The sequence below is a fragment of the Macaca nemestrina genome, chromosome 12 (genome assembly GCF_043159975.1).
Source record: "Macaca nemestrina isolate mMacNem1 chromosome 12, mMacNem.hap1, whole genome shotgun sequence".
Taxonomy (NCBI): Eukaryota; Metazoa; Chordata; class Mammalia; order Primates; family Cercopithecidae; genus Macaca; species Macaca nemestrina.
Genome location: NC_092136.1, coordinates 95,083,270 through 95,110,798, shown reverse-complemented (window position 1 = coordinate 95,110,798; position 27,529 = coordinate 95,083,270). Strand labels below are relative to the sequence as shown.

Genomic DNA, 27,529 nt, shown 5'->3' with positions numbered 1-27,529 from the left:
AGAGAAGAGATGTTGGTGTAATTTAAAAGATTCTCACCCTTGGTGCCATTGCCATTTTCTGCTTTCAGATCTTTTCTTGTGGAATAACCTTGGATCTCAGTTATTATAATCTGGTGAACATCAATACATATTTTAATATGGTATAGAAGTCACATTTTTTAAAATTGTCTTTTGGATTTTTCTTTTAGAGATAGTAGGAACAGAATTTATGTTCCAGTTAGTGACTGGCCTTTAAAGTTAAGTTTCCTACAAAAGTACCAATCCATTATAATTAATTTAAAACCTGTTGTTTTCTCAACTAGGGTTACATCAGCATTATTTCATAGCATAGAGCTGCCTGTTTATACCTGCTTTTTGTTGTTGTTGCAGTGTTTCAGCCAAAATGGAACATCTATAACAATAAAAGGAGGGTCAAAAACTGAAATTTACTATTTGTATAGACCATTACAATTGGCTTTCTTACATTCACACCTAAAAATTTTGTTTGGGGCATGTGTTTTGTATTTAAGATATTTTGTCATTGTAGTGTATTTAAAATATAACGTTGGCACTATTAAATTATCTTCTAAGGATATCTTTAAAAATTGTGGGGCTAGTGTTCTCTATGGAGTCAAATTTTACTTTACCAAAACATTTTATATGTCGAACAGATTTTCTTTAAAAAAGATTCTTAAGTGTTTCTCTGTAAATTAATTACACCTTTTGCTCCCCTACTGAGATAAATTATAAAATTTTATAAAATTTTAAAATTTACATTTTAATGGATAGAAGTGTATGATTTTGCTTTTCCACTTTTAATAAAAAACACTGAAAAAAGATAAGTGAAAATTAATTTTAATAGTTTATTTTAAAGCATTTAGTAGCTTAAAGTGCAGTAATTAATTTTCTTTGGAAGTCAGTCTTTTAGGGGCAAGTAATTTGCTGATTACTCCTAAAGACTCACAATTTTAAGAGTTTCTGACTTCCAAATACAAGTATCTTAATTTTCTATTGGGATCAATTCATATCCTTTAAAGGGATCTAATAAGTTGCTTAGCTGCTAAGTGTCAAAACAAGTGATTTTCTAAATGTAATTCATCTTCATCCTTTCAGTGTTTTGTTTTCTAGCAGATAATTGCTTTATAGGCATAATCTCAACTGATGAATTTCAGGCATAACTTTTTTCAGTTATAATGAGGTATCTGTAAAAATAAATTTTCCTAATGGTAACATTCTTGAGATTATAAACCTTGTAAAATAATCTCTTAGAACACATACAGGTGACACATAGAAAGTGTGAGTTCCTATTTTATAACTAGTTTTCTTCTTGACTAAAATTATAAGATTTCTTGAAAAATAGCAAATTCTGAAAACAAATCACAATAAAGTTATCACTGCTTAAAATTTTTTAGGAACTTTTATATTCCTTTTTTTTAAACTCAAGTCAACATTTTAGAGAATTTCTCTTATTCTTTTTAGTTAGCCATTTCAAGGTTGCCATCAAATTAAGACTCTGAAGAATGGTATCTCTCAACTTTTCTGTTATTAAGGTTAATTGGTTGGTTTTATTGGGTTTTTCAGTTTTAACATTCAAGTCAATCTTTTATTTCTACGAAAGTGCTTTAGTACATGTTTATTATGCTATGTTTCTGCCTGATTTTGTAGCGATTTTATATCTTTGCATTTTCCCAGGAACTGAACAATATTATGAAGCAACACTATACCGTAGAACCTTTGGCAATGGTAGAAATAGCCTAGATTCACATTGTCCTGAATGGTACCCACTAGCCACAAGTGGCTGTTCAACACTTGACATGTAGCTAGTGCAATTGAACTCTAAATTCTTAACTTTATTTAAAGTTAATCAGCTTAAATTTAAATAGGCACATGTGGGTAGTGACAGCAAAAGAAATTCAAGTACTTGTTTTGGTTTTTCACAGAAATGAAACAAGATTTATTATTTAAAAGCCATTGTGTAAGAGTCACTAGATCTTTGACTAAATGATCAAACTCATTTATTCCCAAAAATAAGATAGTAGCTTTAGCTTAAATACTTAGAAAAAAAGCATGGCAATATTATTCCTCAAAATTAGTGCAGCCACTGCTTATTTTCACTCATAGCATAGAGCAATTCTTGAATTTTTCTAATCAAGTAGCATCTGTTAAGAAAATATAGCTGTTTTAGTCTTGGGTTTTTTGTTTTTTGTTTTTTTTTTTTGACATTGAGGAAAATAAGCAGAAGAAAAATAAAAATATTTTATTTTATATTATGCTTTATGACATTTTTATGTGGTATCTTCTCAAAACTTCCCAACAATGGGGAAAGCTACAGTCTAGAATTGATATTATTCTCACTTGTGAGGGGAAAAGGTTTCTTGGCATGAGAGAAATCTTACAACTGAGAAGAGGGTGTGGAAAGGATGACTTAAAGATTTAGTTGGCAACAGACAGTTACAGGATTTAGCAACCCTTTGAATGCAGGCCCCTAGGATAAAGAGTCAAAGATAACTGTGAATCTGAGCCAGAGTTGCTGGTATGTATGGTGATTTTATAACCTACAGAGGAAAGTGAGGAGGAACAGCTGGTTTGAGATAGAAGATTCATTTTAAACATGTTGATTTTAAGGTGCTAATGTTGCGTCCAGGTTATGTCACAAAATACCCAAAGCCAGACTGGAGGGCAGAGAAGAGCTAGCAAGTTCTCTAGATAAAAAAGATTCAGGAGGCGGTTGCATGGGTTGCTCATTTTCATATCATATGCCCTTATTTTTTCCTTCATCTGCTCCTATTGTTATCCCTACAATGTAGTGACCATAACAAATTTGAGTAGAATTTTGTTTAGTGTAAAGAGTATGGTAGCCATAGAAGAGAACATTGACTTGAAAGAATCAGTATTTATAAGGAAGGAGTTGCAAGGGACATCTAGGAAACATAAAAGTAAATGATCAAAGAATTTAGTGGGTTGGGTGGTAAAGTGTTATGGAAGCTCAGCAACTCAGGAGGCTGAAGCAGGAGAATCGCTTGAGCCCAGGAGGCAGAGATTGCAGTAAGCCGAGATCGTGCCATTGCACTGCAGCCTGGGCAACAAGAGTGAAACTCCGTCTCAAAAAAAAAAAAAAAAAAGAAAAGGAAGCCCAACAAGGAGAGAGTTGCCCAGAAGGAGGTAGATTTGACTTGTGCAAAGAGGTAAGAAAGCTGAGGATTATATAGGGAGAATCTCAACTGTGATCTAAAGACTGTGTTTACATAAAAAGCAAAAAGTAGAATGGTGGTTCCTAGACCTGGGGGCAGGGAGAAGTAGGAGTTGCTGTTCAATGGGAGTAAAATTTCAGTTATGCAAAATGAAAAAGTCCTAGCTCTTCTGTACAACATCGTGCATATAGTTAACAATACTGGGGTTGTACACTTAATTTAAAAAGGTAAACCTTGAATGTTATTTATTTATGTATTTATTACCACAAGAAAGAGAAAGAAGGAAGGAAAGTGAGCATGTCCTTAATACTTTTCTGGGGACTGTAATGTAAGCAGAAATTGTGACAAGGGTCCTTGGAACTGGCTGTTAATTTTTTCTCTTCCTAATTTGCCCAAATAGGATGAATAGGTTGATTGGTTGAGAGCATTTCTGCAATTACACTAAAATGCTTGGGTCTAGGATTGAGTAGATGTGACCATCAAATGAATAACTCTGCAGAGCAGTCATTTAACATTTCAAAAACGTATAAAAATGTCTGAAAATACAATTTAAAAAAAGCGAAACCAAACGAGTCCAGAGCAGCACTGTCCAATAGAACTCTCTATAGTGGAAGATGGAAATGTCTGCACTGTCCTGTAGAGTACACATGGCCCTGTGTGGCTGCTGAGCACCTGAAATGTGGTTAATGTGACTGAGAAATTGTGTTTTTAAATTTATTGAATTTTAATTCATTTAAATTTAGCCATATGTGACTGATGCTTACCATGTTGGGGAACGTAGGTCTAGAAACTTCAGGAAAACTAGTATGAGTGAAGTAGGAACTTGGTCCTTGGACATTTGGGATTTGAAAGAAAGGCAGAGGAAAGGCATTATAATTTGACCGGAACTCTAGCTTATGGTCTTATCTTAAAAAAAAAAAAAAAAAATCAATCTTTTGGATATAGTCCTCTCCTATTTTTTTGTATTTGATCTTACTGACTTTAAAAGCATGCAGAGATAGAAAAGTGGGTGGAAACAAATTTTCAGAATGAAATGTGTTTAGAGTAGAATTTATGAACTGTTTTGATCATTTTTAAAGTTGTTTTTCACCTTCCTGTGAATAGACAGAGCAGCCAACTGAGACAATACAGTAGTAGAGTCCTTGCCAGAAAAGATTCTCCTTATGCAGAAACTAGGCTGATCATTTCGAAAATGGCAACATTAAAAAATATAATTGAGGAAGAATACATGATGGTAAAACTTAAAAGTTGTGTTAGTTTTCTTTTATGTTTGGTATATAAACAAATATTTTAGGTCAGGCCATATTTTATCTCTCCTGGACTATTACCAGAGCTTCCCAGCTGGGATTTTTCCCTCTCAGGCCCAGGAGCTACATCACCCTCAACACTATTAAAAACACAGATCTGATCACATCTCTGCTTAAGAACTTTTTACTACAAATAAGCATACAATAAAAAGCTTCAAACATGTTTTTGGATGCTGCTTTTTACTTTTGAAATTAATGAGTTAAGTGGACATTTTCTCAGCTGATGAAAATAAAATTGGTAAGACATTTTTGTTAGTTTAGCATATTGGCAGTAAGCAACAAGAAGTTTAAAGGTATTTATAACCCAAACCATAGTAAGTCCACTTCTGGGAATCTTCTGAAAGAAACTATCGTAAACACCACAAAATATGTCCCAACTGTCTTTATATGAAGGTGTTCATCACAGGGTTGCTTATAATAGTGAAAACTGCATATAACTAAAATGTTCAACAGTAGGAAAATGACTAAGTAAATAATTGCTAAAATGATGTCTTCTTTCATCACTTTTTATATGCACCTGCTATGGTATATGTCATATGTCGTATAGTTGGTTGTATGCATTCTGCCAGTCTAATTCTTATTTGTGTCCTCACTGTGCCTAGCACATTGTTAATGCTCAATTAATGTTTGCTAAATAAGTGAAAAAAATCAATGTTGACACAAATGAAATTGAGTTTAAGTTGCTTCTTTTCAATTGCTAAACACTTAAGAGATGTTATATTCATTTAAGTGCAGTATCTTTCAGTTCCATTTATAATGAAAATGTTTTTGCAGATTTAAATCTCTCCTGTTCTGGAAAATATTTAAAATAATAATATAAAACATTTAAAGGTAAATTTAGTTACTAACTATATCAAATTATGATTTTATCAACAAATTTAATAAATCATTCTTTGTTTCCAATATCCCATTGTCCATCTTAACATAAAAGAGTTTGTATTTTGCTCCCGCTACATGTTCTCCAAATTTTGTCCTTTTTATTATTTAAAGATACCGACATCTCCCTGTTGAAATTTTTTTCCTCAAACCTCGTAATCGTAATTTTTCCTCATAATCAGTTTTTCAGCTGCTTTGTTCATTTGAAATGAATAGTTGTCCAGAAAATTGCTTTTCACATACTACTTCATTAAGTTTTTTGTTGTGATGGTTTTGTGAGATGAGGTCTCACTCTGTCACCCGGGCTGGAGTGCAGTGGTGTGATCGTAGCTTACTTTAACCGTGTAGTTCATTGAGTTATAGAGACAGTGTTCGAAATTTTTTTTTGTCTATATCTTATGGAGGCTAGCAAAAGGAAGAAACTTGTTATTTTCCTTTAAATTCTTTCTGGTTAAGTCTAGATTTGGTTGACATAGACAAGAAATACCAATATTGGAATTCTGACTTCATCCTTTTTACTTGACCAGGAGACTGAGGCCTTTGTCATCATTTTGTAAATATAACCTAGATGCCTACTTATTTCTGAAACTGTACCAGGTTAAGAGTATTATTGTTTAATATATTTATTTCAACAGGACCCCCAAAATTGATGAAGATTGTGTGCAAAGCTCATGAGGGCAGAGAGCATATCTGCTTTCCTCACCCTGTATCCTCAAAGTCTATCACAGTATCTGATTAGGCTCTCAAAAAAATCATGTTAAATGCCTGACTGCCTGCTTTCACTAATTTGTCTTGTAACTGCTTCCTAATGAAGTAAAGGATTTAAGAGATTTAAATAACTATTTTGTGTTTGATAGGCTGTTTGATTGTAAGGATCAAAAAAGACTCAGGTTACCTAGTAATGGGGGGAGAAAAGGAGGGAGAGAAGAAGGACCCTATTCTCTGATTCAAATTTTTATGACTTATATCACACTTAAATGAGGATACTAAAATATTTTTCAATTTTAAAAAGTTAACAAATTTTTAAAAGCTTAAAATCAGCATTCAGGCATACCATTGGCAGTCTATCAGTTGTTAATACTACCAGTGGAATAGCAAGTGGAACAATAAGAATTACTATGTTCTTCATTCCTTATATTGAACTAACCTTTCTTTTTCTAATTTTTACATTTTTCTTAAAGTTTCAAAACTTCATGTTAGATATGCTGATTGCTATTTTAGGGGGAAAAAACGGATTAGGTAATTGCTTTGGAGAGTTGTTAGGTAATCCTCTTTGGATTTAACCTTTTCTTTAGTTTTCAAATTGATGTCTAACAGTGTACTACTATAAAACACTATTTTATTATGGAGGTTAATGGTTTTCAGGCATGTCAAATATGGGCTTAAAGTCTATGGTGTAGACTATGACTAAGGGATATGACATTTTGAGGAGGCTGTGCTGCACTTAGCACTGTGGTAGGCATTTGCCCCATTATCTCATCCTTGCAGTGGCCCTATGGGTTTTCTTTGATCAGAGACCCAACACTTATTCTGGTCTCACATAATTTTATTTAATTATTTATTCTATTTATTTTTGGTACCTTAGCAATAAATGTGTACAAATTTAACATTTCTTAGAAAGTCATCATTAATAGATAAAACTTTTCTTTTAAAAATAGGATAAAAGAATCAGAGTATCTCAACCCTTGACAAGAGGACCAAGTGCCTTTATTCCAGAGAAGGAAGTAAGTTTATCTGTCTTAAAATATAAAGTATGATTTTAAAATAACTTAATTGTATCAAAGAATATCTCTTTTTAATATGGAAGTAGGAATGAATTTTTTTCTTGAGTTTCTTATTCCATGTCAGAAAACCATAGAGATACTTTCTTTTCAGCTTCACAAATATTTACAGAGCACCGATTATGTGCCAAGCATTGTCTTAAAGAAGGGACTAATAGAAATAGAATAATGCCAGATCATTGCCAGAGTCAACAGTTCTTTCATCATCAGATCACCTTTTTAGTGACCTTCCCACCTAAGTGCAAATCCAAAGTGACAGTAACATTTCGGGAGCTCAGTGACAATAGCTGATCTGGGTGAGGACCATGCACTGGAGAAGCTGCCCTGCTTATGCCTATTTTCCTCAGATAGCTTTATATGTATATGCCTACTACATATAAAGACTTCCTGAAGCACAGTCATTTTTCACAGTATATATTGGAGGATAATCTGGTTTTTAGGATCTATTGCATCATATGAATCTATTAATATATCTTAGGCAACAAGTTAGAAGAAACTTCTGCTGGGGAAAGCAAAACAAAAATAACAAATATTCTATTTCTAATTATATGTGGTTCATCTGGATCCCATTATATTTGTAACTATCTTGGTCCCTGTAGTTGACAAAATGGTGGGGAAGTGAGCAAATCAAAATATACTTGACTCCATAATGAGTTACACCATTGTAATTAGCATTTCCTCACAATTTATACTTTTCAAACATTGTATTTCCTTTGGGGTTAAATTTCCCTAAGTCAATAGTGCCTTTGTATAATGCGTACTTATTTTTCAGACTGTGAAGCCAGCTCTGAAGAGTAAACAGTTTCTTAATAGCAGTGTGGATGTTTGGAAAGACTGTTAGTCTGGACGTTAGGGAATCCGGATTCTAGACCAGACTCTGCTATTAATAAAGTGCATGAGCTTGAATTTAATCTTAATTCTGTTTCCTCATCTCTAAAATAAGTCTAGAACTCCAATTCTGAAATACAAATAAACAATGAACCACTCCTAGAATTATGCAACTCATGTCCATTAACTCCAACAATGTTGAGTCTTTCTACAAGGTGCTAATAAACTCTTAACACCTTCAGAGCCAGTTCTTGGTGTGATGCCCAAACTGTCGTTGTGTTTGAAGCTATATATAAATAATCTATTTTTGAGACAACTCTTTTGATTTCCTAGGATGAAGAATGTCCATTTTAATAACTTGCCTTGTTTTTAGTAATTATTATTGTTAGGCTCAAAATAGGACAGTATTCTAGTGTCCTCATTAATTTTTCAATTAACACTTTTCTACAAATTATTATATATTCCTTTGTCCCTGAAAAGACTTCAGAAAGCTTTTTTTATGTTGAATCACAAAAGCAAGCAAAGGATTAGACTGAAAATATTTGTCTAAAAATGATGTGCTTATCTTCATAGGCTAATAAATGAAATTATAAATGTATGTAATCAGATGCTGCTGCTTGTGCTTTACCACACATTGGTGTGACAATGGCCAGACAAATGGGCCCTGAAAAATCTGCCTAATATGCCTAGCAAAACAGATGGAAGCTTCTTTTCTTCATTTTCGTAGCTGTGTGTATAATGTTTGATAATTTAACATTTGTTGTTTAATAAATTGTGGTACCAGAGCCAAAAATGACTGGTGCTTTCTTTTTTTATTTCTGTTTCCAGTATGAGCAACTGCATAATTTTGTGTCTGTTAATATCAAATGAATATTCATTTGCTTCAATAGTGGCATAATTTATGTAAACCAAGGGTGTATTTATGGCTCAATAGTCATTTTGTTTTGTGTTTCTTGGTTATAAGGTTGTCCAAGCAAACACAGTGGATGAACGTACTAACTTTCTTGTGGAAGAATACTCTACATCCGGTCGTCTGGACAACATCACACAGGTCATGAGTTTGCACACTCAGTACCTGGAGTCTTTCTTGCGGAGCCAGTTTTACATGTTGCGCATGGATGGTCCCCTTCCTCTACCATACAGGCACTATATTGCAATAATGGTGGGTACTTATTTTCCTATATTCACATAACATCTTCCTCACTTATTCTTTCTCCCTTCCAAAATAGGTGTGTGTGCATGTGTGTGTATAGATCTAAGTATAATTTATGAACATAAGAATTGAAGAAGCCTATGGCCTTTTGGATACCAAGTTTCTTGGATATGTTTGGAATATGTTAAGCCACTTAATGTGCTGAATGTTTCTCATTTAATTTTCAGTAAAATCATTTTTCATATTTAATCTCTTACAAATAAAGATGCTTATAGCATGCAAAGTAATACCCCACAAGTTTTGTCTTTGCTCTTAATATCTTGTTTTTATAAAAACACAAGTTGTTTGTGACATTTTTCTTAGTAATTTTATACATAAAGAATATCACTAATTTGGCCAAGTAAGAGGAAAGTATCAGTCAGCATTCATGGAGAATCTGAATGAGAGAAGAATTCTTGAGTTGAATTATTATAACACTTCTAAGTATAGTTCTCATTACAAACTGGTTAACTAGTTATTCACAGGCAATAGAGGTCAGGGAGGAGAATTATAAAGTTGTGTGTGTGTTGGACTTTAATGGAGAAAAAGAACAACAAGAACATGATGAAAATGCTATATATGTGGAGAAGTTGGGGAAGAAACCGGGCTGACAGGGCTGGCATAACTAGCCAGAAGTTAGCAGATTAAGTTTGACCACATTTGATTTGATTGTCTTTTTTTAGTCTCACTGAACTTTTAACAACAACAAAAAGCAACATTCCTTGTTTTATTGAATGATGAACCTCAATGAGGCTGTAATTTTAGCTTAAGGTTTTGATGACAGTAAGGCTGAAAGCAGACTTAGAATGCTTGTAAAATACAGACAAATAAGATGTAGAGAATAGAAAGAATAAAATAATACTGTTTTACTGAGAAGCAGCCCTGAGGAAAAAAGAGGTCAATTGAGGGCTGATTCTGACTGCATAGGAAGAAAAGGGTCAGTGAGCTTCCATGTCATCTGAGTAGGAAGATGTGTACAAATATGACTGAAGTCACATTTATCTTAAAGAGGATAAGAGAAGTAATCAAATTAGGATGAATCCTGAGTTATTAGAATATAAGTTAATGACATTTTATTATGTTTTAAGTAGAATGTGGTAGGTATATTTGTGATATTGAAAGGGACCTGTATTTCCTATTCATAGCTAGAAAGTGGCTTAAGGTATACCAACTTCCAGACAAGGAAATAATTGGCTTCAGGTGATATTATTTGCTTATACAAGTAATCAGCTTCATGTATTGAATCTATTACATCATTATGACGGATGTTTTAGAAAAGAGATTCTGTAAGAAAAGAGGTACTGGCTATAAAAATCATTAGCTCCATCTGAATTATTTGTTTAGAAATAGTGGAATGAAACTCTACTGTGATTCTTTTATCAATGAATTTTTTTCTTTGTGCTTCAGGCTGCAGCTAGACATCAGTGTTCTTACTTAATAAACATGCATGTGGATGAATTTTTAAAGACTGGAGGTATTGCTGAGTGGTTGAATGGTTTGGAATATGTGCCACAAAGACTGAAAAATCTTAATGAAATTAATAAGCTGCTAGCACACCGACCTTGGCTGATCACAAAAGAGCACATTCAGGTACTGAGTGTTTCTTTGAAATAAAAAGGAATTTACTTAGGACTTAATTTTAAATATGTGTATATTAGGAACTTGGAACATAAATAATAGTGTCTTAATATGTGTAGAAAAGATAAGTTTAGAAAGGCAGTGGGTTTAATTTAAGGACAAATGAATACTTCTCCTCTTTAAGTAATCATTAATTATCTTGTACAAATACTTTGGTGAATGGCTATGAGAAAATTTCGTTTCTATTTTTAAGTAGTAGATAGACTGAAGAAAATACACTAGCATGATAGGATGCCTCGGATCTAGTCTGTACTCTGTTACAAGTTTGTGTCCTTTTAGTAAATTAACTTCTATGGGTCTCAGTTCTCTCCTCTACAGAATGAGGGAGCTAGATTAAATGAGTTTTAAACTTTTTTATAGTTCTAACATTTCATAAGTTTTAGATTCTCAAAAAATGATTTTGCAAATAAAAAAGTGATTTGCCAGCTGGTGTGTGAATGCTTAAATGCCTTTTAAAACTAGAGCTTAGATGAGAAATAGAGTTGTCGTGATTAACTAAGAGCACTTGTCTTTCTGAAGGTGCTTCCACTGAGGCCTACAGGGTGAGGTCATTATTCAATATGCTTAGCACTATTTTTGGCACATGGTAACTATTCAATAGATAGGAACTGTCATCTAAATTATCAGTGGAAATCTTTGTTACTTAAAATATCTGTTCCTAATGCATAGAAATGTCCTTGGTTTTTGGATCCTCTTGTTAGGCTACATTTTTGTTATTTGCCCTTTCAACCAATCATAGTGTTTATCAATCTGCATACTCTCAGATTTTGATGAAGTATCTGGGAAACTGTGAAGCACGATGCTGCCTTTAGATTTATGTTCTGATTTGATAATATGTTAGCTAGATAGGGGAATTAATCATTGTTTTTAATGTCATGTCTTAATTACTTTGTGCCAGATACTTCGGTGGGTGAAGATAAAGACCCTGCCCATAGATTTGCTTGGAGTCTAGGGTAGAAGAAGAACAGGGTAATAACAGTAATCACAGCACAACAGTGTATGAATGTATGAATAAAGAGAATGGAACCAGAAAGTTTCTTTTCTGAAAGAGGTAACATTTGAGCTAGGTCTTGAAGAAGAAGTGAGAGTTCTCAAGTAGAGCAGAGCATTTCAAAGAAAGAATAGAGTATTTAATATTATGGTATACTGGAAGAATAGCCAGCAGTTTCAGATGATTGAAGGGTAGCGATGTTTATGTAAGGTGGGAACTGGGAAGAATTGAGATCATATTGTATGACCCAGTGAATACTGTATTAAAGGATTTGTATTTTATTCTCAGAAAGTTATGGTCTTCAGGGTTATGTTATAGTACTCAGGAGGTACACAAGAAAAATTTCCAAAATATTAACAAAATATTTGTGTATGTGTGTATATTCTTATCTCATTCTTCTAAATTTTTGTATTTGTGTATTTTATGTTATTATGGTACACATATATATTCTATATAAAATATATTTTATGTGTATAAATTCACAAATAAATATACATAATATCTGGGGTTGGACCTTTCCCAGCTGTTACTTTTGGAAGTACATTTGATCACAAGAACTTGGAGATCAACGTGATAGAGAATCGAGAATCATTAAAGGTTTTTGTGCCAAGTTGTAATATAAATACATTAGGTGATTTAGAAGATGAATTACAGATTGTACAGACTGGAAGCAGTAGACCAGTCATAGTACTACACCTGAGAGGTGATTTTTTTTAAAACCATGGGAGAAACATAGGATAAGATTATAGTAATGATTCTGCATGAAAATAAGTAGGACTTTGGTGACTGACAGGATGTGAGGATGGAGAAAGTGGGTGGGACAAGAGAATGACTAAGGTGTCCTTCTTCATGACATGAGCTGACATGAACATATACAGGCTGACAACAACAAATAATGACATCCACAAAGTGATGCCCACTTACTAAAGGAAATACAGATCTGTAACTCAAGATAAAGTGTGAGTTAAAAGTAAAATTGGATAGTTGTTTACAGATAAGCAAAGGTCAGGTTGAAGTAATGAATGGCCCATCCAGGGAGATACTGCCCAAGGAAGGAAGATTGTGGATGGAATACAGCAATAGAGAAAAATCTTTCTCAGGGTAGCAAGTGTACTTCCCTCCCCAAAATGTGGAATTGTTGAAGTCAAGAGAGATTAATGTCAAGAAGGGAGAAAGTAAACAATGTAAAGTCTGCAGAGATCAAATAAAATAAGGACTAAAAAGAAATAGTCAAATTTGGCCATTTGGAAGGTCATGTGTAATCTTAGTAAATGTAGCTTCAGGAGTTTGCTTGAAAAAGAAACCAGATTGTAATGAAATTTTAAAAGTAGAAATGAATGTGAGGCAAGAAATTAGAGATAGTGAGTGTTGGCTGTCCTTACAGGTTTAATGATAATCCTGCAAAGATTAGTGAAGGCATTGTAAATTGTAACAATCCTTTTGCAAAGCTCTTTGGCAGTATTATTGAAAGTCATAAAAATATTAATACTCTTTGTTCTAAAAATCCCATTAGGAAATGTTTCTAAAATAAGAACAAAACTATAGTATGAAGATGCTGCTTATAGAAGCAAATAAACAAAACAAATTTAGAATATGAATAATGGTATAAGAAAGGAGTAGTTATATATATCCATTGATATACAGGAGAGGCCTTGCTTAAAAATTAATATGACACTGTGGCCTCATGAAAAATGAACCTGTCAAAATGTCTGAAAATCAGAAAAATATAGGTATATGTGGTTATAACTATATAATTGCTTGCTTATAAAAAATAAAAGAAAATATGTAAAAGAGTGGTAGAATTTTTTTCAGTCTATATTGCAACCATTTAGTATATTTTGTGGCTACAAGGTTAGGTGCATACAGATGTAAAGCAAGTATATTTTTCTGGTGTACATTCTTTTATTATTAATTAATGACCCTCTTTATTTACATTATTGCAGATTGTAATAATGATATTTTTGTCTTAAGGTCACTTTTTAAATTTTATTTTTTAATTAACAAATAATTGTACATATCCATTGGGTACATAGTGATATTCTGATAATATATAATGTACAATGATCAGATTAATTAGGATACCCATATCTCAAACATTTATTATTTCTTTGTTTTGAGAATATTCAATATCCTCCTCCTAGCTATTTGAAACTGTATGTTATTGTTAACTATAGTCATCCTACAGTGGTATAGAACACTAGAATTTATTCTTTCTATCTAGCTGTAATTTTGTTCTTTTAACAGATCTTTCCCTATCTCCCCCCACCATAGGATGATAGAATTTGACTGATTTTTTCTTTTCCCTGAGCTTTTGATAATATATTAAATTGTATATGGTGTGTAGTTAAATAGTGGGGAGTAAAGCAAAATAAAGCAGTTTTTTTGTTTGTTTGGTTTGGTTTGGTTTAGCCATTAAGTAAGCCAAATGAAAGTTCTAGATTTGGAAGGAGAGAAAAAGAGGGATGAGATTCCCCCTCACACACACCTCTCTCACACACACACACAGAGTGACAGAGAGAGAGAAAGGGAGAGAAAATGAACACCGATGGGAAAGAATGCCTGATGGATTAATTGGTGGAATTCACTCTTAGACAAAGTGGAGGAATTACTGATTTTAATGACTTCATTTGTGATCCCATCATTCAGCTGGAGGGTCAAGTGAAATATGAAAAAGTGCTTGGAAATTTTAAAAATTCTTATTCAAATGTGATGTATTATTCTACAATTTCTGTCATCTGCTGCAGGCTCTTTCTCCATTAGAAGGTATCTAAAGGATAACTGAAACTTGACTTGTTGAATTGGGGTTTTTCGTGATTTTGTGAGATGAAGTTTCCAATACACCTTAAAATGAATGGTTTTGTTCAATAATCTTTAAAGTCCTATCAAGCTCCAGTGTTCTTTGATTCTCTGAAAGTATTTCATTAAAATAGCATACTATATAAAAAATACTTTGGAAGCAGAAGATCTATTGTATAATAAGGGATTTAGAAGACACTACAATGTAATTACATTGTTAGGTATGATAGTTTTAATGGAGCATTGGCCAAAATCATATTTTTAACATGTGAAACATTTTTTAAAGAGAGTTTTAAGTTTTGTTACTCTAAATGGATATATGAAAATTGGTAGATTTTCATTGAAATTGCTTTGTAGCATTCTAGAATTTTTATATTTGCTCTGATTTGCTTTCTCATTTCAGAAACTTGTCAAAACTGGAGAAAATAATTGGTCTCTGCCTGAACTGGTACATGCTGTGGTCCTCCTGGCACATTATCATGCTTTGGCAAGCTTTGTTTTTGGTAGTGGTATCAATCCAGAGAGAGATCCAGAAATCTCCAATGGATTCACGCTAATATCAGTCAACAATTTCTGCGTTTGTGATCTTGCTAATGACAACAACATAGAGAATGCATCTCTTTCAGGCGGCAACTTTGGGGTTAGTTTTCTTAGCTATTTTTCTTTACTTTTTTGCTTTGAACTTCTAATATTAAAAATATCTAGAGAGAATTTTTCTCCAATTAGATAGGATATTATATACTTAAAATATTTTTGCATAATTTTTATTACTGTAAAAATTTGGTACCTGAAGTTCTGATTTATTTTAAAGAGGCTTTTAAAGCAAATTCATATTACTGCAAATCATGAAGATTCAACAGTGATGCATTCTAGTGATCATAGGCTTTTAATGTTAGACCCTTTGGACAGTAGATCCCAAAACATTATACTTGTATATATAAGGTGCTGGAACAACCAATGGAAAACATATCGGACAGCAAAAAGCAAAACAATTGTGTTCCCTCATTTTTTAAGCTAAACTGTAATATTTAATGTATACCAAATGCTGGAATTCTAGATTTTATACACACACACAAACACACACACACATATATACTTAGAAACTTTTATATTTATAACTGAAAAAAATCATACTTCTGAAAATGTTGGAATCTGTCATGATTTCCTCTGAAATTCGTGAAAAACCGACTTAAGAACTTCATAACTGTGCCTGTGCCACTGTACATAGTAAGGTGACATTGGGAGATGGAGATATTTACTAGAACACGTTTAGTATGAATAGCACCCAACATTATCTTATCTGGTTCCAGATTGTGGATTCTCTAAGTGAGCTAGAGGCCTTAATGGAAAGGATGAAAAGACTTCAAGAAGAAAGGGAAGATGAAGAGGCGTCTCAGGAAGAAATGAGCACTCGTTTTGAAAAGGAGAAGAAAGAAAGTCTTTTTGTGGTCTCTGGAGATACTTTTCATTCATTTCCTCATTCAGGTGCTTTTTTGTACTTTTTGCCTTTTAGTTGTTCTTAGAACCCTGACAGAGCAACTTCAGTGTTTTCCATATGGATATGTAAAAATGATTCTGCTATCCTCTTTCTCTTATTTAGTTCTCCTCTTCTATCTTACCGTCATGCTATTGCTTTCCCTCAGGCTGGTTCATCCTTGCATGTATTTCAGATTGAGTTGAGAGGACCTTTCAGCTTTGTAGTTCATACTCTATCCTGGATAAAATGTTACTTAAAGCAGATCAGTTGCTTGTAAAGTTAGATAGGCATATTTAATTTATCCTACTTTTGTGATTTTTTAAAATGGTAAGTGAAATATTATTTCAATAGTTAAAATTTTTTTTAAAACTTTGCCTTTTTTGTGGGTGGGGTGTGTGGGAAGATTATTCTCACACTGCTGCTTTTCCAGATTAGTTCTAAAATTACACTGCACTTGCATTTACATTTCTTTGGAATTCTATAAAAATGTATTATTTAGGTCATTTTCTTTGATTGAATTTGGAGGAATTCATCCTGTGTAAAAGCTGAGATTCTTTGCTGTAGTCTTGAAAACAGTTTATCTAACACTCGAAGAGCCTGAAATGGGAGGGAAACTCTTCAATTACAACTAAAAAGATATTGAGCACCACATAGTAAATGCTATTAAAATAGCATAGACTCAATACAAAGCTTAAACCCTTTAAAAGTAATCCATCTGCATAACTTTTTTTTTTTTTTTTTTTTTTTTTTTTGAGACTGAGTCTCGCTCTTTCACCCAAGCTGGAGTTCGGTGGCGTTATCTTGGTTCACTGCAACCTCTGCCTCCAGGGTTCAAGCAGTTCTCTTGCCTCAGCCTCCTGAGTAGCTGGGATCACACATAACATAACATATTTTTAAAAAATAGAGTTCTGTTGATCTAAAAGAGACCTTCAAAACTACTGCCTGTCTTAAAACTCATCAATCTCGTAAATTTTGAGAATTGTTTCAGCCGTAACTTGTTAAACATAAAATATGTTTGATCAGTAGTTCTGTTTTACCAGGAAGAACAAGAACCCTTTCTATCATTTCTCCTGATGATCTTTTTTATGAAAAATTGTATCTACCAAATTGAGTAACCATTTTAATCCTTTCAATTAATTTAATCCATTAAAGATTACTGTCACTAAAATCAGAGCCTGTAGTCAGCAGGAAATCCCAAACAGAGAAACCTGGTGTTTGGGCTATTGGTTTAATATTCAGTCTGCAAACACTTATTGAGTACCCCATAGAGTTTCAGCATGATGTTAGGTACTAAGGTTTTAAGGCTAAATAAGATGTGATTCCTGCTCTCAGGGCACTCTCATTCTAGTAGCAAAAAAATAATTGTAACGCATAGCAGAATGTGAAAGATACGAGCCTAGAAGAGGGCACTGAACCCAGTCTTGATAGGCAAACGGTGTTGGCAGAAAAGGAACCTAGAGGAAGAATGCCTGCAACCCTTGGCTCTAGAATAAGTCTTAACACAGTTGAGTGTGAGGAAGTCAGGTAATGACTGAGGGGCACAGGAGGACCTGGTAAATGGCATCCAGGCCCGAGTAAAGCCACGATGGTAAGGAAACAGGATGCTGGGTCCAGGAACAAGTGGTTCTTTGTTGTTAGGACGTACATCATGAAACAGGTAGTGTAAAGAGAAATCTGGTTAGGTAGGTAGAGGCCCTACTGTAAGGATCTTGCTAACCTTAAGAAATATGTAACCTACCATATTTTGGACATTTTGAGTAGAGATGTCTATAAAACAACCAGTCTGGAAATGTCTTGCACAGTGCTTCTCAAACTTCAGTGTTCGTGAGTCACTTGGGGAATCTTGTTGAGATGCGGAAGTTGAATCAGTCAGTTTAGGGTAGGGCCTGACAGGCCACATTTCTATCAAGCCTCCAAGTAATGCCAGTGCTGCTGGTATGCAAACCACTCTTGGAATACAAAGTGTAGAAGAGATGGGAAATCAGGAGAGGACTTTAAGGTCAAGGTAAAATTTTAGAAGTTACCAGCATATAACTGGGAGCAGAAATTAAAAGTTGGTTATAAAATTCATCCAGCGAGAACAAGTGAGGGTGAAGGAAAATGATGAATATATGATGAACCTTCTAGGTAAACTGATGTCTAAAAATGTAAACATTTTTATTAAAGTTAGTAGTATCTGTGTTTTCAGAAATTAATTTTTAAGAGCTTCATTAAGTAACTAAAGCTTGAAAAATGTCAATGTTTTATTTCTCTTAGGTCTTTTGAAATATTAAAAATATACTTTGGATTTCAGTCTCTACCTTCTTGGAACTTTAAGCCGGGACTACAGCCTTCGAAAGTGAATTTTAACTAGCAAGTCTTGGACCTTAGCCAAAAATTATGTTCTAATTTTAATAGAAGAGGCTATTTTAAGGAAATAATGTCAATATACATACATACACCCCTCCACATACATATATTTTTATATATCTACACACACACATATATATAAATACATATTTTACTCTTAATCATTGCCAGTACCAAATTTGCTGACTGCACAAAGAAAATATAGAAAAAAGACTCAGTACAATAGCTAATTGAGTCATTTGTGTAGACTTACCATGTTTTAAAATAGAAATAAAAAGGTTTTTGGTTTGTTTGTTTGTTTTGGTATAAAAAAAGTCTTGGTTTGACCAGTGTTATAAAGTATTCCAGATTCTATGTAAGGATTCTAAGAATAGTTTTTCAAGTCTTTTGAAGAAAATAAATGTTTAAAGTATGCTACAGGTGTCATATTCTGTAGCTTGGTAACAGGGTTAACTAGCTTTTACTGTTTTTTGTTTTTTCCTTTAGGCATACCATTACTGCAACAGAACGTTTCCTGTATTATGTCAGTAACTACTTCTTAGGGGCAGAATAATGCAGATAATGAACAAAATACTATTTCTTTTGAGTACAGACTTTGAAATATTTGTTTAGATAGAATTAAAACTAGAGTTTTAGATTTAATAAACAGAATGCTAATTTTAACGTCTTAAGATAAATTTAGGAAAAAAGTATTTGTGGATTGAGGGACCTTTGTACATTTCTTTCTGTGAATAAAAAATGTCTAGGAAACAGGTGTTAATTGACTCCTAAGTTAAAAATTAATGCATAGAGATTTTTCCTAGGATCACTTCTCTTATTTGGCTGACTACTTACTTTTTACTTACTTTTTACTGTTTATTTTAAAATGTTTAAAAGTCATACAGCTTGAAAATGTGTATCAGCAAAACAAAAACTAAAGAGCCAACTATGTAATGGTCAACTCCAGTATCAATATTTGCCCAATGAAACTACTTGGTTGTGCAGTGTCAAAGGAAGAATCGCTTCTAGAGAGACACTGTTTTATAGAGTTTAGTTATTACTTACTATTTTTGGCTTTATTTTACTTTGCAACCCATAAACTTTGCACCCTATAAAACTACTTTTCATAGCAGCCTCAGTGATTGCTACTACATTTTATAATTTTTGCTTCATTCATATTATTATGTAATGAACTGAATTAAGGAAAGTATAAGCTGGTTTGTAAATGTTAAGAGATAATTCATTGAAAATGCCATTTAAAAAGTATTTCTGTTGACCTGAATAGAGTGCTGGAGCACAAGGAGAAAATAAAGTAGTTATGGGATCAGGCTGGGAATAAGCCTGAAAATTCTCTTCACAGGACTGAAAAATCACTTAAAAACTTCAGATCAATTTAAGCATTTAATTTTAGAAGTTTTTCACATCATCTTATACTTAAACATCTATGCATTGTATTTCTTACTGACACAGTACTGACCATGGTATTAGTAAGATACAGTTCATTTATTTCTTAAATGGATATTTCTTTCTGTATTAATGGAACAAAAAATAGATATTAAGTGTGTAGTATAGTACTTGTGTATGGTAAGTACTCAATAAAGACCATCTCTTTTCTTTATATGTAATAAAGAAGTTTGGTAAGAATTTTTATAAGATTTATCCGAAATTGGGTAGCCAGAGCACTTAATCTTTCCTGCCATTATCAAGCACCCAGTTAGTCCACAGCAGTGACCTAAAGACAGCTGAAAACTTGTGAGAAAAGAATACTTAGTGTCAGGATTTTCATGCAATAGCAAAGATTAAAGATAATGAAGTGTTACTACCAGGCCTTTCTTTTGGAAGAATTAACATAATTATACTTGTTTTTTAAGTCTCTCAAAAATTTTCACAGTTAAGAATTATAGTTTGTCTTTTATTATGCCATAATACTGTTTTACTATTATTTATGAAATATGATATTTAATACTAAAATACTTATAATGAAAATATTGTTCCTTTCAGGGAAATAGCTAGGTTGTTCTTTTATTTTGAGAAATATATGTTCATTTTCTAGACTAGAAGCTAGGAAATGAAACTTGTTCATCCCCTTTTAATGGTTAAAACCAGAAAAAATAATAAAGACAGACCAACCTAAAATAAGAAGTGAGATAGAATTATTTTTGCATAAATTAATATGCATTGGATATTTAAACTTTTTCAGTGGCAAATTGTTAATGTCATCAAGTATGCAGAAATCAGTTTTCTTAAAATATTATTATTGCCTTGCTATCTTCCTGAATGCCACTTTGGTAATATTCTAGTCACAGTCTCATTAGGACATTGTTTAGTCCATATGTTGCATACTTTTGTTTTCATATGCATAGAAAAGTGCACATATCTTAGGCATAAAGCTCACTGAATGTTCACAAACTCAGCCCCCCTATTTAGCACTCAAGTGTATTAAGATAATGATAACGGCATCCAAAAGTCTGCTCACCTCCCCACTGAGTGATCCTTCTCCCTATGTGCTTTTTTGCAAACTAAATATAAACTATATTGAACTAATTTTTATTGTGAATACACCCAGGTAAAACACCATGTAATTTTAACAAAGTTTATCTTAAACTCAGAGTGGTCTTTCACCTTCATCTCTTCTTCTTCCTCTCATCCCACTTCATCCCCTGGAGAGATAAAAACAAAACAAAACAAAAAATGGTTAAGCTGCACTTCGGGAGGCCAAGGTGGGTGGATCACGAGGTCAGGAGTTTGAGACCAGCCTGGCCAACATGGCAAAACCCTGTCTGTACTGAAAATACAAAAAATTAGCTGAGCATGGTGGCACACACCTGTAGTTCCAGCTACTCAGGAGGCTGAGGCAGAAGAATCACTTGAACCCAGGAGGCAGAGAGGTTGCAGTGAGCCGAGATCGCACCACTGCACTCCAACCTGGGTGACAGAGTGCGACTCTGTCTCAAAAAAAAAAAAAAAAAAAAAAGGTTAAGCTTTATGCCTACAGGCCTGTGCTATCTTCCATTCCTAAATTAGTAAAACTAGCATATTGATCCTTTGCTACTACTGTTTAGATAGTTTAGTCAGTTTACCTGGAAAACTAGTTAAATGGTAAGATTGCCGGTATTTGGTAATGAAATTATATTTAAAGCTTTAGCAGTAGATATTTTATATAAATTTAAGTCACGGAGTCAATGTTTTCACTTTAGAAATTCATGGAAATGCTAAAAAGTGGAAGAAAATGGAGTTCCGTTTTATTGTCTTAACCATGTACAGTATCCTTAACACTAGATTGTTCATTATTGTCCTTAGATTTTGAGGATGACATGATTATAACATCTGATGTCTCTCGATACATTGAAGACCCTGGTTTTGGTTATGAAGACTTTGCGAGACGAGGAGAAGAGCATTTGCCAACATTCCGAGCTCAGGTATAATATGTCATTAATTCAGAGAAACGAGAAAATACTGTCATTTTAACTGTTAAGTGTTGAAATTTTTTAAATTGGCATCTAAAGAGTTTTTGATAGGATCTATAAATCTTTGTATCTAACCTAGTTTCAGCCTAGTCTAAGGAGTTCCCAATAGATGTATAATTATTTCAACGTTTTTCTCCCTAAGAAGAGAAAAGGAAACAGTCTGCTTTATTCAGTTACTTCTGTTATTACATGGTATTTGCATAATGTTTATACCATTTTTTTGGAAGGGAACAGAGAGGAAAACAAGTGACATCACTTTTTCTTGGAATAAAATCATACACCAGTAGTCATGGGCTTACGGGCTACTCTAATCTTAACCCCTAGGAAATAGCCACAGCAGTGATGTGACTCCTAAAGAGGGTATGAGATTGAATTATGACAAACTCCTTCATGGTTATTTTAGATGATCTGTTAACTGTCCATGTCACTGGGTAGGTTTGTTCACGTAGGAATATTCCAAGATCTCCTGGGGCCCTTCCAGATAAGGGGATAGTGTGCATAGTACCTGAGTGTAGGAGATGACCAGAGTTCATCTCTAACATGGCAAATCCCATACCCTTTGAGGAAACATCCAGACACTCTGATCTACTAACTGATGTGAAGGGTTCTTGGTAAAGCCTTAGTAAAGCTACAAACCTAGAACTAAATTAGAAATAGCCTCACTTACTTGCTTCATTAGTTATATTTAATAAATACATAGAATTTACATGGAAAATGCCCACTTTGTAATTAAATACATTTTATTCTTTTAGGACTATACCTGGGAAAATCATGGGTTCTCCCTGGTGAACAGACTTTATTCTGACATTGGACATCTTCTTGATGAAAAGTTTCGGATGGTCTACAATCTCACATATAACACTATGGCCACCCATCAGGATGTTGACACAACCATGCTGCGCAGAGCTTTATTTAACTACGTTCACTGTATGTTTGGAATCAGGTATGTTCATTGTAGAGACAGTTTTATACATTTCTAAGTGAAAATTCAAGCATAAGTCTTATTTTTGTCTTGTTTGGGGGTATATGACTCTGGGAAAAAAATATTACATGTAGACTTCTGATTTTAAAAATTAATTTCATTTTATGGAGAAGCATTTTTCTTTAAGTGTCATGAATCTTAACATTGATGCACATATAAATACAGTGGTAAAAATTTACTAAGGAGGGAAAAAAGCATCAGTAATCATTGGGGATAGGATAGAATTAGACCAAATCTGAGAATCCTTCCTGGAAGAATAGGTGAGTTTTAAAAAAACAGTTGTCGTGTCCCTTTAGATCACTATAATAAATTCTGGTTTATTTAGTTAATTTGGTCTTTTTAAAACTTATTTTTTAAGGAATGGCAATTACGGTATAAACAAAACTATAGTAGATTGTGCCTTTGTAAGCTTACATAACGTCACATAACGCTGAAATTAAATATATCGGCCCATATAAATTAATGACCTTTAAATTTAGAAAATTGGCATTGAGAGGACAGTAAGTAAATGAGATTGAATAGTCTAATCAAGAAAGCACTTTTTGAAGAATGTGCCTTTTTGACTTGCGGTTTGAGGCTTTCATGGAAATAGATTAGCAGACAGAAAAAATTTCCGGTTACAAATTATTCAACTTGACTATATATCTGATATATATCAGAAAGACTTTATGATAATTAGAATTTAATCTGTTAAGCAAAGTATTTTCTATAATTTTAGCTAAAGAACCCCAAAATTTACTGATAAATCAACTAATAACATGATATTCCATGTAATAGATTATGGTTGTATGTAATAACTGAGCTATTTGTCCATTTACCATGCTAGACAATGTTATCAAAGAATCAACACATTTTAAAACACTTATATATCATATCTACCTACCTAAGAAAAATAAACACTAATAGAACTCAATTTAAATGCCATAAATATGTATTGGATACAAGGCAACAAATGTAGTGAGTATATTTATCTGTTGGATGCTACAAAATAAAGCTTACATAAATGCATCGAGATACTCTTTTTATTAAACTAAGCATTATATGGGTTAAAAATTAAATGAAAATATAACAGAGAAATTCCACAAGCTCCCAATACCACATTTACCTACCTATCTGCATCTGTGCCCATTTACTCTGCTGTCATTACTGTCTATGTTCCTATCCACTTACGCACAAAATCCCATTTCTCATTTTCTAAAGATCTCAATTCTAGCAATACTCCCTTCTCTCTCCAGCATAATCAGCTTTACTCTCTTTATTGGACCTTTCCCGTCAGCATAGAAGCACACTTAATTTCTCCCATCTTTAAAGAAAATTTCAGTTTCACCTTTCATTTCCCTCTGGCTACTGCCTCATTTTTCTGCTTTCGTGCAAAGCAAATCTCTGACAAAATTGTGTATATTTACTGTCACTATTTTCTTATCTCCAATTCTCTCTTGAACCTATTCACAGCATCAGGCTTTTGTCCCTATCAACCGACAAAACTGTTCTTACTGAGGTTGCTAGTGATGTCCATATAGCTACTTCCAGTGGTCGGTTCCCAGTTATCTTATTTGACTATTTGGCAGCATGGGACTCCGTGATTACTTCCTCTTCCCTGAAACACTTGACTCCTACCTCAAGTCCTTTACACTTGCTTCTTTACCACCATCTGGTATTGTTGAAATATCAACCTTTCAGAGAAGCCTTCCTGCCCACCCTATTTAAAATAACAACTCCTCTCCTCCCAGACCAAGCTCCATTTCTTCTCCATGGCAGTTATCATCTGACTAAGTTTATCTTTTTAATTTTTTTTCCTTTTTACTTCAACAAAATTTAAGCTCCATGAGACCAAGGATTTTTGTCTATTTTGTTCACTAGTATATCACTACTACTGAGTACCCATGGCACATAATGGGTACTCAGTAAACATTTGTTGATTCAATTAATTAACGAGCTTTTAGTATTTAATTACTAGACAATAAATGTCCTTAGTATAGCTTTGGAAATTAAATATTTGGATTTTGTCATTATAAAGCTATTGTTGTGTTGCTCATAGGTATGATGACTATGATTATGGAGAAGTTAATCAATTACTTGAAAGAAGCCTGAAGGTTTACATTAAAACAGTGACCTGCTATCCTGAGAGGACTACAAAACGCATGTATGATAGTTACTGGCGGCAGTTCAAACACTCAGAAAAGGTAAGCGTTTCAATGTTAAGCATTATACCAAGGACAGTTCTTCAGTATAAGAAGTAATAGTTATGAAAAAATAACACATGAAAGTATTAATAAATTATTGTCATTGACATGGAAGTGGCATCATCTAGCTATCTGGGGTTTTTTTGTTTGTTTTTTTGAGATGAGCCTCACTCTTGCCCAGGCTGGAGAGCAGTGGTACAATATCGGCTCACTGCAACCTCCACCTCCCAGGTTCAAGTAATTCTTCTGCCTCACCCTCCCGAGTAGCTGAGATTACAGGTGCCCGCCACCACACCTGGCTAATTTTTGTATTTTTGGTAGAGACGGGGTTTCACCATGTTAGCCAGACTGGTCTCAAAGTCCTGACCTCAGGTGACCCACCCACCTTGGCCTCCCAAAGTGCTGGGATTATAGGCAGGAGCCACTGCACCCAGCCACTATCTGGGTTTTTAAAATATTTTTTTAATTCAGATTTATTGAATAGTAACCCAATTATGGTTATATGCTGTGTTCAACATAGTGTATAAAATAAAAGTTTATCATGGGCCTTTGAAATACGAGATCTAAGCATTGATATCTTCAAAGTACATTTGGAAAACTGTCTGCAGTCCTAACTGTTAATAAAAATCAGACGTACTGAAATGTTGTGTTAGGTGTAATTGTGTTTTGGCCCAGAAGGCACATCCATTTCGAGATTTTTTTAACCACTAGAATTAACCTATTAAGACAATGGTTTCTGCTGAGCACGGTGGCTCACACCTGTAATCCCAGCACTTTGGGAGGCCGAGGCAGGCAGATCACTTGAGGTCAGGAGTTCGAGACCAGCCAGGCCAACATATAGTGAAACCCCTTTTCTACTAAAAAATACAAAAATTTAGCTGGGCATGGTTGCACATGCCTGTAGTCTCAGCTATTTGGGAATCTGAGGCAGGAGAATCGCTTGAACCCAGGAGGCGGAGGTTGCAGTGAGCTGAGATCACTCCACTGCACTCCAGCCTGGGCAACAGAGCAAGACTCCATCTCTCAAAAAAAAAGACCATAGATTTTTCCCAAACTTGGTAATTTAGTGTTTTGACAATATAATTCAGGACTTTTGTGCCAAATATACTGTTACATAAAAATATTTATTTGAAAGAAATATATAGGAAACATTAAATTAGAAAACCTAATAAATGTTAAAGCTTTTCACAGGATAAGCATAAACTGTCAAAAAAAAATGAAGGCTTATTTTTAGCCATGTAAAATTTTATAACTAGAAATAAATATAATTTGTAGGAAAATTATAATTTATAAAAATTAGTTTTATTTTATAACCCAAAAGATTGACTTTACAAGAATAACAACTTTAATAAAGCTATCAGAATTTTTTAGATTTTATGGGTTATTTTTACTGCTCGCAGAGCCATTTTTTATAGACACAGGTTTGAGTGTTGCATCATGAACATGGATAAATATGCCTAGGTGTGTGTGTGTATATTGCTCATATAGACATTAAAAAACCTTTGTGAATGTCTAATAAGATATTTTAGGTGTTTATAATGGTTACTAAACTGATGACATTTTCACTTCTAGGTTCATGTCAATCTACTTTTAATGGAAGCACGAATGCAAGCTGAACTTCTCTATGCTCTTCGTGCCATAACTCGGCATTTGACCTGAAGTATCACCCAAGGAAAATGTCATACATGTGTAAAGACCTTTCACATAAGATAAATATCAGAAGCTATTTGTGATATAACATCAAAAATTATTCAGTTCTCTAATGTCAAAGTTTAGCCGTTTGTTTTTTGTTTTTGTTTTTTGCGGCTGTAATGTGCAATGATGTGTTTTATTTTCCTTGATGCTTAACATTACTAACAATTGCAAAAATAATACTGAGGAGCACTACTTTGCATTGTTTATAGTTGGAGTTTTGGATACTGATCATAAATCATGAATCTGGCTTATTAATGCTTAACTTCAGCGCTTTTGAGTTGTGTGTATGTGTATTTTTTCTCCCTCCCAACCCCGCCCTTTTTTTTAAGAATAAGGACAAGTGCTTACAATCTGCTCAAGCAATTGTTTTTCAGATGTTGGAATTCAGCAAAGAGTGACCTCTCTGGCCATTCTAAAATTTTAATGTTGTGTCCTAAATCTGGTGGAGGAAAAGCATGCGCTGTTGAACCAAGCTGCTCACTGGACACGTATTTGTGTCCCCAGGAGATTATTTGTCAGGCACTGTTTTTTTTGTTTGTTTGTTCATTTGTTGTTGTTTTACTGCTATTGGCGATAACATGAAATGTGATACAGCCATTGCCCATAATTTAATGTGAAATTAATCATGATGAATTCTATAGCATGCTACTGAAATGCCAAATTCAGCTATTTTCTTTCTCTTCTAAAACAGAAGTTTCAGTTTTCCATATCATATGTATATATTATAAGTGGAATTATACACAATCCTATCACTGACAGTAATCCTCAGTCACCTTAAATAATCAGTGCTCACAGTGCTGCTTACAGTTCATTTAGTT

General features: G+C 33.6%; 1 protein-coding gene across 6 annotated transcripts in view; it reads left to right on the top strand.

The window, feature by feature from the left end:
- Nucleotides 1-26,988, top strand: part of LOC105484317 (sestrin 3) — a 59,110-nt gene extending 32,122 nt beyond the window's left edge. For all 6 annotated transcript variants that reach the window (XM_071075488.1, XM_071075490.1, XM_011745831.3 and 3 more), the window contains 9 exons: nucleotides 7,012-7,077; nucleotides 8,927-9,124; nucleotides 10,562-10,744; nucleotides 14,983-15,219; nucleotides 15,890-16,064; nucleotides 21,685-21,803; nucleotides 22,604-22,794; nucleotides 24,872-25,016; nucleotides 26,589-26,988. In XM_071075488.1, coding sequence (XP_070931589.1) covers nucleotides 7,012-7,077; nucleotides 8,927-9,124; nucleotides 10,562-10,744; nucleotides 14,983-15,219; nucleotides 15,890-16,064; nucleotides 21,685-21,803; nucleotides 22,604-22,794; nucleotides 24,872-25,016; nucleotides 26,589-26,675 — 1,401 coding nt within the window. In that variant the 3' untranslated portion in view covers nucleotides 26,676-26,988. The remainder of the gene's footprint in view (nucleotides 1-7,011; nucleotides 7,078-8,926; nucleotides 9,125-10,561; nucleotides 10,745-14,982; nucleotides 15,220-15,889; nucleotides 16,065-21,684; nucleotides 21,804-22,603; nucleotides 22,795-24,871; nucleotides 25,017-26,588) is intronic.
- The last annotated feature ends 541 nt before the right edge of the window (nucleotides 26,989-27,529 follow it).